General features: G+C 42.6%; 3 protein-coding genes across 5 annotated transcripts; 2 read left to right on the top strand and 1 right to left on the bottom strand.

The window, feature by feature from the left end:
* Nucleotides 1–279: 279 nt before the first annotated feature.
* LOC131666342 (uncharacterized) lies at nucleotides 280–3049 on the top strand. 2 transcript variants are annotated; one of them, XM_058938942.1, is made up of 4 exons: nucleotides 280–438; nucleotides 664–1455; nucleotides 2045–2134; nucleotides 2349–3049. In XM_058938942.1, the coding sequence occupies exons 1-4, from the start codon at nucleotides 295–297 to the stop codon at nucleotides 2778–2780; spliced, it is 1458 nt and encodes a 485-aa protein (XP_058794925.1). In that variant the 5' UTR covers nucleotides 280–294; the 3' UTR covers nucleotides 2781–3049. The 2 variants fall into 2 exon arrangements, with proteins under 2 accessions (XP_058794925.1, XP_058794926.1); XM_058938943.1 differs by lacking the exon at nucleotides 2045–2134.
* Nucleotides 3050–5923: 2874 nt separating this feature from the next.
* Nucleotides 5924–8369, top strand: LOC131666284 (uncharacterized). Of its 2 annotated transcripts, none has more exons than XM_058938807.1 (3): nucleotides 5924–6943; nucleotides 7089–7834; nucleotides 7917–8369. In XM_058938807.1, the coding sequence occupies exons 2-3, from the start codon at nucleotides 7106–7108 to the stop codon at nucleotides 8367–8369; spliced, it is 1182 nt and encodes a 393-aa protein (XP_058794790.1). In that variant the 5' UTR covers nucleotides 5924–6943; nucleotides 7089–7105. The 2 variants fall into 2 exon arrangements, with proteins under 2 accessions (XP_058794790.1, XP_058794791.1); XM_058938808.1 differs by having other exon boundaries at nucleotides 5924–7543; nucleotides 7646–7834.
* Nucleotides 8370–8487: 118 nt separating this feature from the next.
* Nucleotides 8488–11638, bottom strand: LOC131666283 (facilitated trehalose transporter Tret1-like). Its single transcript, XM_058938806.1, has 5 exons — nucleotides 11016–11638; nucleotides 10860–10940; nucleotides 10538–10731; nucleotides 9984–10394; nucleotides 8488–9922 (listed from the first exon to the last, which is right to left on the bottom strand). The coding sequence occupies exons 2-5, from the start codon at nucleotides 10919–10921 to the stop codon at nucleotides 9072–9074; spliced, it is 1518 nt and encodes a 505-aa protein (XP_058794789.1). The 5' UTR covers nucleotides 10922–10940; nucleotides 11016–11638; the 3' UTR covers nucleotides 8488–9071.
* Nucleotides 11639–12469: the final 831 nt, after the last annotated feature.

Genomic DNA, 12469 nt, shown 5'->3' with positions numbered 1-12469 from the left:
GAGGTTTGGTAACCTTGTTGCAAACGAGTAAGAGTCCAGGCAATTATAGCCATAGCAGCGAAACAACGTAAGGAGACGTGCACACTGGACTCTCGCGAAGCCGCGTGACTTTAATCGAAGAGCAAATGCCTCTCTCGCGGAAAGTAATCGTTGAACGACCGCCACGACACGACGGTCCACCGAGGCGCGGATGGGGCCCATAGCCCTCGTTCTAAATTTGAAAAACGCGGGCGCACTTGGGCGAAGGTAGGCGCAAGTGCGACGAGAGAGGGCTTCGAAAATTGCACGCGGCTAATGACGAGCGCCCCTGCGGCGAAGTCGTATCCGGCGAATATAGAGGACGGAGCGATCACTTGGTGCCAGGCGCTCGTCCCGAGCGCGCGCAAGCTGTGTGCGGCCGGCCTCTGGCGCGTTAGCCTCTCGACGTTGATCGCACAGGTGAGTGACGCGCGAACGCTGGTCGCTGGCTCGCCTCGCGCGGCCGCCGTCCCGAGGAGGAAGCCGAGCCCAGCCGAGCGCTCGAGCGAGCCAGATGCAACGGGCGACGCGAAGCAATTTCAAGTTAATAAAATGATGACGGGAAGTGCGCGGGCGGCTCGCCGCTCGAGCGCAAAGCGCGGCCCCGCGCGCGCACCACAAGCGACAGAGCTGACTTTGTTGCAGGACCGACTCGCGCGCGCCATGTGGAAGTTGAGGGTGCTGTGCGCGCTGAGCTGGGCGGTAAGCGCTGCCACCGCCCAAGAATGGCGAGTGCCCAGTCTCACGCACTACCTGGAGATCAACGAGACGAAGACGGTGATAATACCGTATCGGGAGTTCGCCTGGGACCCGGACTCGCTCTACTCGATCACGGTCAACGACACGCACATCCACTACTACGGCATGGACATGAACAACCGCACGTTCAACGACCGACTGATCAAGCTGGATCCGAAGGATCGCATCAACGGTCGCATCCAAGGCAGGGCTGGCTCGCACACGATCGTGCTCTGGGGCGTCAACACCACCGACATCGTCGAGGGCTTCAGGCGCACCCACTACACGGTGCTGCTCATTTACCCGCGCAACCTCATTCGCGGATACAAGGCCTTCGCCTTGCCGCCGGACGGCGTGCCCAGCTCCTACCCGTCGCTGCCGCTGCACATGTTCGCCTACGTCGACAGGATCAAGTTCTTCCTGCCGAGCTTGAAGAAGTGCGCGCCGTGCGAGTTCGACTACGGCGGCAACAGGATCGAGTCCATCGGCCAGATACGCACTGACGCGGCGCCCCCGACTATGCCCTTCTTGCTTTGGTCCAACGACGTCTCCGACGTTCCCTACATCTACGTCAGCAACTTTCCCAACAGATCGTCCATCATCAAGTACCTCAGGCGGGACTACAGCGACTACAGGAAGTCGTTCGACAGGCTGCCAAGGCTCCTCAATCACACCATGGACGTGCTCGCTGCCACTGTGGTTCGTACTTGCACACCAATTTTCTCTGCTCACGCGTGTCTAGCTCAACTCCCAATGTTTATACGTGCCCCACTGACATTTTCTTTTCTCTTCGATAGCTATCACAACTTTTCGTCTATGCTGCTAAATGTCATTGTTAGAAAAGTCCTCGTACAAAATATGAAAACAAGTTGTACGGCGTTTTTAGTTGCTAAGTTATCGCAGTGCTCAGAACGTTGGGCTAGCTCAAAGTGTTCAATGGTCATTTTCTGACGTTCGCGTATGAAAATCCTAGGAACCTTTGTGCCGAATGAAAATTTAGATTCCAGTGGGTTTCCAGCTAAACGACTGTACACGTCATTGTTTTCTTCGTATTTAACGCGAGGTCTTTTGCCGAAATAACAAAACTAGATTTACACGACTACAAGCATCCATTTGCTCATTTGTTCTGGGACGAGAGATTCACGTACGACTTTCGTTGCGCTTATCGTTCGATCGCATAGTAGTTTGGTAATGTTGATGTTAACGAGACGAACCTAGGGACAAATTAATGATAATACATCATCGAAAGGGAGGAGAATGAGAGCGATGAAAAAATCATGCATTACAGAGTATCGTTAGCTTCAGAACGCTGAAAGAAAACGGCATGCGGCAGCCGTACGCTGTGGACACAAGCATAACTCTACCGCAGCAGCAGAAAGTTTCGTAACATTTGTGATCTGTAGTTGATAAGCTTGACTCTTGTAGAACTAATACTCCACTCGATGCACGACGCAACGCGTGCTAGAGTGGCGCATTTGGAGCTTTAGAATGGTCATTGCATGTTCGCACGTGCGCGCGCTATACGCATGCCAGGATCGAAGTAGTCAGGGGTGTCGTCGATCCACTTGCTCACGTAACGATCGATATTGCAGTCTGGCAAAGGTGTCAACACCTACATCAACTTCTGCTACGGCGTCGGTAGCCCCCTGGTCTACTGCGGTCAATTCAACGAGTTCTTCGAGCTCCGCTACTTGAAGCCACTGCCCCTGATAGACGACCACTACGCCCATCGAGTGTCGCTACAGTTGTCAGCCGACGGCCAGCTGATCGTCACCGTGGTGCAGACGCCCAAGCAAAAGGACAGAGCCCATCGACTTATCTCCTACGTGTTCGACAAGGAAGGCCACGTGCGCAGAACCTTTGACTTCGGCAAAATCGATCGCAAGTATCAGTACATCGAGTTGGACAGCCAGTACTTTAACAGCCCGTATTTCTGTCTCTATACCACGGAAATGAAGAAACCTGGCACGATAGACTCTCATCAGGTGGTCAGGTGTACCAAGTACGCCTCCTTGATATTGTAAATGTCTGCCCTGTCTTTTTTTCCATTACTTGCAATACACGCGTGTGCCTGTTATTATTCTATTGACGCATACGTATTCGGGATGCATGCGAATTTTTGTACATTTTAGTCGTGCATGCATGCGCTCTCCTACGCAAGAGATATCAATATGCATACTGTACATCAGACAGTGACAATCAGTTTGTTATCATTTGATAATCCAATTTTCTAATTCTATTCTGTGTAACTTCAAACAATAAAGTGTATAATAGAAGATCATACCAAGTTTCATTTCGTGTTTTCCTTCGTTCACCATCAACATCAATTTCATCAAACATTTATAGAAAATTTGACGAATAATTTTTGTCGAGTTTGCACGTACGGGCATGTATCGTGTAGCTCTAATTAGTCCATTTACAAAAATACTACTAGAATGAAGGGCTTGCCAGTCAGTGTTCGGCGAGCCTATAATCAAGCTAAATCGCAGCAAAGAAATTAGCATTCCATGTGACAACTGAACGATCATCGCTGCTTTAGTGGACTACGACGATAAGCCAATCGAGAGCAGTCGGTGTCATAGCAATAGAGGCCAAACCACTCATCTTTGCACTGCTCCCCTATACCAAATACGTCGCCTAGGTCTCGTGCGGATATCAAACGAACAGCTTTATTAACTCGTTAATACTTCGCCAAATCTATAGGCTAGGCAGCCTCAAACTAACAATGCCATCCATGGCGTAGCTAAAAAAGATATTCGTGTTTTTCTTTTACTATTTTCATTTGTTTAGATAATGTTATTTTAACAAATTACCGACGATTGTAATAGTGTTTTTGAAAAACTAACGGCAGCAATTAATTCTAAGAGAAAAATTAGAAAGAAAACCTTTCTGACAATTTTTCATCAAACTACTTCGTTATTGCAATATCGTTATGAATGTTCTCCTGGCCTTTGCAAAGATTGATATCACACTTATAAACTACTATGTACAATAAAGTTCAGTTTTGTTTCCATGTCACATTTTCACCAAATAGTCTATGTTCTTCAATCGGACTGTGAGTCTTTTTGTCTCGTTTCGGTCGTGTATTTCCTAAGTTTTTTCAAGTATGTTATTCATAAACTTTCTCTGCAATATTCTTTGAAACTTTCTTTTCGTTCGGATGAAAATAGTCGATAGCCGTTGAAATGAAATATCTTAGCAACTATCGACGACGAGATGAAGATGCCAGCGCACATTTTAATGATTTTTGTAAGGCCGCGATCATTTTGTTCTCCGACTTTATTAAGTCTATGGTGTAAGATATTTATATAACATTGGTCTCTGTGCTCTCTGCATTCGAAAACTGTCGCATTTGAATGGAGGCACGTACAATTCAGTAATGTACAGTTTGTATCTTCTTGATGTTTCATATGAGTAATTTATAATATCTTCAGTAGAGTAGCTTGACTCAATCTAATTGCTGATAATTGAAGATATATAATTACGATATAATAGCCCGGGAGTAAGGTATAATATCGTGTGCATTAATGCAATTTCAATTATTGCATTCTTTAAAGAAGTAAAGAATAAAACAATGTAATTTGATTGGTAGAAAGTCTTAAAGAATAAATTGGTTCTCGAATTTTTGAAAAATAGATCGTTTCAAACACGTCATTTGATCCGCTGAATCCAGAAAAAAAAAAGATATGTTGTAATTTTTTAATAAAATACATATTTAAAAAGTTATGCATTCTGAAACAACTGACATTTTTTTGAAACTTTGAGTGTTAATAATTTCGGATCTATGGAATATTTTTCAAAAATTAAAGAACCAATTTATTCTTTAAGACTTTCTCTACCTATTAACTAAATGCAGTAATGGATTAATCAGACGGAAGCCGTTTCAATTATCAACACCCAAAGTTTCAAATACGTTTATTTTTTAATTTGCAAGCCTTTTAAATGTACATTTTATCAAAAAATTACGTTTTAGCCAAAATCAAAATCACACAATAGGTTCATAATTGTTTAAACTATTGCGTTTTAAACAAAATCTAGGGACTTCTCATAACATTAGCTGGTACCATTGTACTCAGGGAATCAAAATACACGAGATTACATGGTTTTCATTTGATACCTTTTTAATAGTATTTAAGCGAAATCCCCAATTCTTTTCATTCTCAAAATATGCTCGATCAGAGAGTCAGAGGCGCTGTTGTTGGAAAAACTCGAACATTACTAAAGACCGACTCCTACTGGGTGAGTTTTACTCCTTGCGCATGACAGTCTAGCTTTAAAAGTCAAAGCACCGGGCCTTTCGAGTCAGTTGTTCGTCTCTCTGTGGTGATTATAGCAAGCTACCCCCTTAAACCTCTTCAAGATGCGGACTCCTGGAGTCTGCGACGGTGTGTCTCTGACGGCATCTCACCGTCTTTCTTTAGGGTGACTGTCACGCCACCTGCTTCCCCTGGGCTACGACCGAAGGCTGAATGGGATCTAGGGCAGCTGTGAAGATATCGAGCGACGTCTGGACACTGTTGAACGGGATTTGGCTTCTCACGAGGAGTTGTGATTGTGTGCAGAAGAGCTTTGTCATCGCCTTGTCTCTGTTACAGCGTCAAATAAAACTAACTCTTCAGTGAAACAGTGCGTTAGGTGTTTACTTATCTATCCTCAATTCTCGCTCAACAGCTATTCGACGTTATATCGATGAGGCTCGATCTCGCGACGAGTAAACCGTCAGAAAAAACTGCATTCGTGAACAAGAGTTAATCTACAAATTTTCTTTCCATATTTACTTCAACCTTATAATGTTTATTTGTAACATCTGACGCGCCTCGCGCGTTCTTATTTTCATTTTCATAAATTATTTTTTTGAAAGTTGGATCTTTCAATTTTTTTTACAAAACACATGTCACAGCGGAAAAATAAAAAGCTCCGCGTGTTCCAAATTCATGATTTATCAAATCGAAAACTGCTATAAATAATCTTTTCGACTGTACAGGTCGAACATAAGATTATCGATTATAAGAACAATTCCAAACACATCCTTCTGTTTTTACGAAACAATAAAATGATTTAATATTAAAACAATAACAGTACAGCCTATTTTTTTTTAACTTTATTATGTTTATAATGATCTTTACTTATCAATTATTACCATAAATTATATTTTTACTACTAAAATTTCAACTTGAATTAACCGTTTCGTTTTACGTTATTAATTTATAAAATTACATCATACCGTTATATCCTGGATAACGAAAAGTATTTTTAATAGTTTTTATTTTGATTTTTTTTATCTATTGAAAATTATTATCACGCTGTCGGTATAATAGAAAAATTTAACATTTAAATCAGATAGTAGAATTTGAAATTTGTAATATGATAATTTACTATGATTATTAGGGCAAAAAAAATAATGTTCAATTATCATATCTGCGATAGTATGGAGGATTAAGTTTAAGGCGCCTATTAAAACATTAGCGCGCAGCTAATCGAGGAAGTAACACGTAAAAATTATTCACGTTGGCATAACTGCAGAGATTACGGGTTGAGTTTATCGCGATATAGTAGAGTAACTTAGTTTAACATTCGTAATTATTTTTATCGCTTTGATCGACAACGTACGAGCGTTATTGTCTTCAAACAGTAGATATATTGTATTCTTGATATCGTCTTTGAACTTCTTTAACGTCATTGATCGGAACGTTAGCTGCACATAATAAAGACCAGGAAATAAAGACCGCAAGTGGAAACTGATTTCAGTCGCTCACAATAATATTTCGAGTAGTCGAACAGAAAGTATCATGCGCCAAGAAAGTTTCTTCGTTGAACAATATTAATGTTGAAAAAAAATGTTCTCTCGGAGTCACGTTGCAAGAGACGACTTCAAAAACAAGATATAAATTTACGCGGTAAAATCAATCCAAGTTTTCCGTAATACGTCAATAAACATTAATGCGAAAACGACAACGATTATAAAATACTGATAGATCATGTGCATCATCATTTATAACGAACATCATTTAATTCCTAGTTCATAGACTAGACTGACTCGAACTTATTTAGATATGGCAACATTTTCCCGTTTCTTTCAGCATATCGCATCTCTGTAATTGAAGAATTTGTTAACTCGTAGTTTGCCGTATTGCAAATTTACTTCCAAACTTCCTGATTAAGAAAAATTCTTTTTTGTTTTCCATTAGTAAGTACATTACCGTTACACTAATTTACATTAAATGTATGACCTATGGTGATTAAAGTTATACGAATCTGATAGTTACATGACATTATTCTGATGGCATTCTCATTACAAAAATTAAGTTGAGTTTTTTCGACATTTCCTACAGGCAGTGTCGAGTTGAACATGCCGAAGCTCACAGCGGTCGTAGTATTCTTGTTCGCAGCAGCGTCTATGGCAAACTGTAGATTGGAACAACCAAAGTATTCCCGTCATATGACAATTACCATGCCAAAATCCACCACCAAATATATAACAATGGATAATCGACTATACACAGTGTCGATCAACAAATCTAATGTTCGTGTCAATTCTTCTGACGTCAATCACAAGCCGTGCGATATGACCATCGAGTCTGTCAAAGATTTTATTCGCGGAGAGATGAAAGTCGACGCTTCTGATAAGATGATTTATATCGTGGGGGAGCACAACGTCGAGCGTGTCGATAGCAAGGATAGAACTAAGTACACTCTGCTTATCATCAATCCTCACGATTGTACCCTCAAGCCAGCTGATATTCCTGACATCAACGTCGGAATGAAACCTGCTCTCCCGAGATTGCTGGTAAATAGCGCGGGCGTGGATGTTTATTTTCCGAGTATGCAAAGTTGTGCGCCGTGCCGAATCGACAATCAGGGTATAAAAGTCAATGATGTGCCACCGCAGGTTACTCCACCGGTGACTCTCACCGACCATAGAATATTTTTATTTGATATGCGGAAAGTTGGCGATAATTATCTGTATGCTCAGAATATGGAGGGTAAAGTGACAACAATCAGAAGTCTCGATGTTAGTATGAACGTTATCAAGGAGAAGCAAGTGGATTATCCTGTGGACGCGATGGCCAACGCGAAGGTACAAGTAGTATAGTGCGGCTATCGTCAGTGCTGTACTTTTATAATGACGCTCTTATAGTAAATCAAAACTGATATTACAGGCTGGAATAACTGGTGTTTGCAGCAGAGCTCGCGATAGATTCGTGATGGACATCGCTGCTTATAGCGAGGTGATTTGCGAGAAAATTAATTCTAACTTAGATAGGAGTGTTCGAATCCGCATACCCATTGTACCACATTCAAAGCCAGTTTCAAGAGTCTCGTATGACATTGACGAGACAACGGATAAAACCATCATTGCATTTGCCGAAAATCAGGATTTACGTGTCTACATCTACAACCCTTCTGGCCAACGCTTGAAGTCATACGACTTGGGTAAAATTGATGAAAGGTTCGAAAAATACAAGCATCAACGGATGTTTTACACGCCTTATTCTCACTGGAATCTACGCGGATTCATCACGGGCAAGGAATATTACCTTGTTACCGAACAGTTGTCTTGCACGGATGAGCACGAGATCGATTTACATGATGTCAGATGTATTAATATTTAAATTTACCTCTTTTTACCTAATACAGTAATAAAAGGCACTGCTTAGCAAACAAAGCGATCTACTTGAAGAAACAACTATGGAAAACACAGTATCAAAACTAAGTACATTTATTGTATTATTCCATTGTAATATTAGAAGATATAAACTACAAATGCTTTTTTACATTATGAAACAATGTTATGTTTCGAGGAGACAATATAGTTTGCGTATTTTCTTTGGTTTAATCCACGCGGTCTTTTTTTGTTGGCTTATGCAACTTACATTTAGTTAAGTTTGGTCGCAAGCTAATCTATGATAGCCATGATCTGGCTTAAGAAAAGATAAAGAGGCGTGGCTTATCGTAGACAGTATCACACAGTTTTTATACGTCTGCATTTCTATGAACAACGAAGAATTGGATGGTTTTATCGAAAATGAAGTGTAATGGTATAAAAAACTGTAATGTACAAATAATTTACACGAGTATGCCAGTAAAAATGAGCTAGAACATATTGACTACAGTTAGTTTAAAACTACAAGTAGTTTTACATGCTTGATACAGAATGAGATGTTTCGCGCGCAAACGTAATAATTAAAAATGATTTGGACATACACTAGTAACGTGACGTCCACCTTGAATAGTTTTCGCGGCGATACGAGGCGCAACAATTTTCACTGCTAATCGTTCCTCGCTCCGACTTGATAACTCTTAATGTCTTCCCGTCATCTTGCCAGTCTGCTCGTTCCACCATAATGTTCCTCGATTTCTTTCAACGTTCGGCCTTCAGTCTCGGGAAAGATAAAGTAGAAGGTCGCGCAACAAACGAAACAAGAGACGGCAAATATGAAGAAAACTCCCGGCAAGGTGATCGCGTGGAAAACGTAGAGGAACAGCTTGTTGGCAATCGCGCTGCACACCGAATGCACAAAAATGCCGATGCCAGCCCCGACGTTCCGATAAGCCGTTGGGAATAACTCGGCATTGAGCATGAAAACAATTTTGTCGATACCCGCGGACGTGATGAAGCCCGAGAATATCATGGCAAAAGCAGCGAGCCACCGAAGGCCATCGGATATCACGTCGCGTTGCCTCAGCAACAGGAGAGTCGTAATGGTCGTATAAGAGAAACCACCTCCGAGAAGCGAGATGATCATGAGCCTTCTTTTGCCGGCGCAATGGATAGACAGGAGACAGACGACAGCGCCCAGAATGCGCATCGCGTCGAAAATCGAAGCGGCTACGCTGCTCTCGATCGGTGCTTCGATCGTGTCGAAAATGATGATGCAAAAGGCATGCAAAGCACTGTAGCCCGTGCAAGAATGCACGACGAACATGTAAGAAATCGAAAGCAACGGAAGATAAAACGATCTGTGGCAGTAGGAGGCGATGATATTTTTGAAATGAGATTTGCTCGTCGTTGCTGCAGCCACGAGCGGTACATTGGCTTTGTCGGCTGAGTTGGCGTAAGTCTCCTTCAGACTGATGAACTCCGGCGTAGCGTCATTGTGACCGGACTTTTTCCAGCCGCGAAGCCACAGCAAGGAACTTTCAGCTTCCTCCAGACGTCCTTTACCTGCCGAACAGATGCCTTGATTAATGTATCGAGTACTTTTCCAATTATTTGCAGATCGTACTTGCGAGCCAATGTGGACTTTCGGGAATGGTGCAGACAGCCAAGAATCCAGCGATCGGGAATGCGAGATTGATCAGAACGATAGTTCGCCAGTGAAAGAAATTGTTCAAGAGTACAGTGAAGAAGACTCCAATCATGGCGGACAAATTGGTAGATGCCATGAGGATACTTCTCAGATGCGTTTGGCTAATTTCGACGACGTAAGTGGCGCCTGGTCCGAGTGCAGACGCTACGAATAATCCAGCAATAGCTTGGGCGCCGAGTAGCATTGTGGAGTTGGTCGCGTAGTAGAATATGGTCCACGAGGTGGCGAAGGCAATCGAGGACACGAGCAAAGTCAATCGACTGCCGATGTTCTGGGCTAATAGACCGACTAGCAACGAGCCCACTGGTATCATGAAGCATGTACTGCCTATGCATAACGTATACACGATTAACTTAGCAGTACGATGCATAAAAGCCAAAAAGCTATGATAGGAGCAGAGTCTTCGCTGAGATTTGGTAAAAGTTGATGTATTTTTTCTGTGGAACCGGTCGTACGTAGGTTATACTTACCGAACCACGTGATCTCGCCAAACGAAATTTTCATCTTCGCATTGTCATTGTCAATCTGCGGATAAAGTTTGGCAAGGAGGATCGTTGTGAAGCCGAGAAACGAGCCGTACGAGTACTTGAGTAGGTTCGTGGCAAAGGCCGCGTAACATTGTGCCGCTGAACAGCGAAATTTGTTGGACGCCTTAGTGTCATAGCTGAAACGGAAGAGGCTCTGACAATTCAATGAGAAAACTTGGCAATTATCGGAGAGGAAATCCGATGAAAGCGTTCGATGGACAAACCAAGTTCCGGCTATTTATTTGTCACTCGTGTACATGCTTACATTGTCGGAGGAGTAATAGCCTCATTGAGCTCCATTGATAAGGAGAAAGCTCTGCTTCTCATCGGTCATTCGAAACTGGCACTGATGACAGACAATCAAAGTTTTATTTACTCGTCGCATTTCACGAACAAAACTGTTGCTCTACATTCGACTTACTTGTAAGCAGTAAGGTTGTGAGCAACTGTGGAGTTTACTCCGATAGTCGGAGAATAATCGAAAATCCGCGATAATTAGTCACTGCTGTTGTAGGCCGTTCACATTCATTATCAGCCATGCTCGTAGCAGATGACATTTCAATCGAACCAGTGGTAATAATATTCTCGAACAGTTGCACATACGCTACACGTTGTACTTGCCTGGCGGTGAATTGCGATGATAACTGGACGTTCGTTGGTCAGATAAATGCGCCTGAAATAACTTGGCGATCCAGGCGCAGTCGCAGCAAACACACGCGTACACGCGGCAGAACGGTTATCGCCAGCGAACCTATACAACCTGCCAAGTTGGTACAGCACTTGGATATGCCCTCGTGGCTCGGCGCGAGCCTCTACGCGTTACTGCATGATCGCGCGACCTTGGCACTTTTATTGCGCATTAGAAGTGATATTCGCACGCGCGCACGACAAACGGCAACTACGCGTTGACGAAAATAATGAACAAGTAGTCCGAGTCTCGCGCAGCAACGATTAAATATCCGCGCGATGTCGCGTGTCGTCGTTGCCTTGGGCCAACAAAGCCAGCCGAGTAGCCGAGCAGCCGAGCAGCCGAGCAGCCGAGCAGCCGAGATGCGAAGCCTCACTGAGCTCGGCAGATAAAAAAATAAAGCGATCATCTGTTCAAGCGCTCGAGCTCATTTCAGTTCAGTCCGCGAGTGGTGGTAACTCGACTATTTTTAGCTGCGATGTATATTTATATCGCAGCGCTTGCTGAAACTAAAGATTACTCGGCGAAAATAGATTGGAAGCTTCATTTGCTTCGAACACTAAGGCCAGTTACAGCTCACTGAAAGCACTTGTTCAAACGGCTTTACAGCCAAATATCTGTAATCTATGTCGCGCGCAAAATCTGCTTATAAATTATCTCGTCCCACGTAAGCACCCTCATCTTGTATCTGCGTCCAACGTTCGCTGCTTATATTTCTATGCACAGATTCATAACAATCGCCACGAACAATGAAAATACAACAATTTTCATGATGCAACGTTTCACTTTGGCAATATATACAAATTAATTGAGAACGCCGCGAAAAGCGCGTGAAATATCTAAACGTAGAATCGTACGTTGTTCTCAGTATTGTTGGCCATCGTTTCGGCGCTTTTTGTAATATCATTTAAGTATGAAGCGCTTTCACGTGGCTAATTAGTTGGAAATGCGATTGCATTATTCCTTCGTTCATTTAGAAATAATCTAGTTGAAATTTACTTTTCAGATACTTTTCTGAGTTTTAATTTATCATCTGCTGTTGAACTGAAACGTAGTGCATTTAATTTTAGTTATTATTTTGATATTTTTACTTCCTTCGAGTTAACGATAAATCTATAGAGTCACTTATTCTTGATATCGCTTTATTTATCCGGTTCTCTTTGCAATATTTTCTATATGCGTTAGCA

Source organism: Phymastichus coffea, unplaced genomic scaffold, assembly GCF_024137745.1.
Source record: "Phymastichus coffea isolate CEN01 unplaced genomic scaffold, Cenicafe_Pcof_1.1 PCOF00058, whole genome shotgun sequence".
NCBI lineage: Eukaryota > Metazoa > Arthropoda > Insecta > Hymenoptera > Eulophidae > Phymastichus > Phymastichus coffea.
This window is presented reverse-complemented; position numbering and strand designations above follow the sequence as displayed.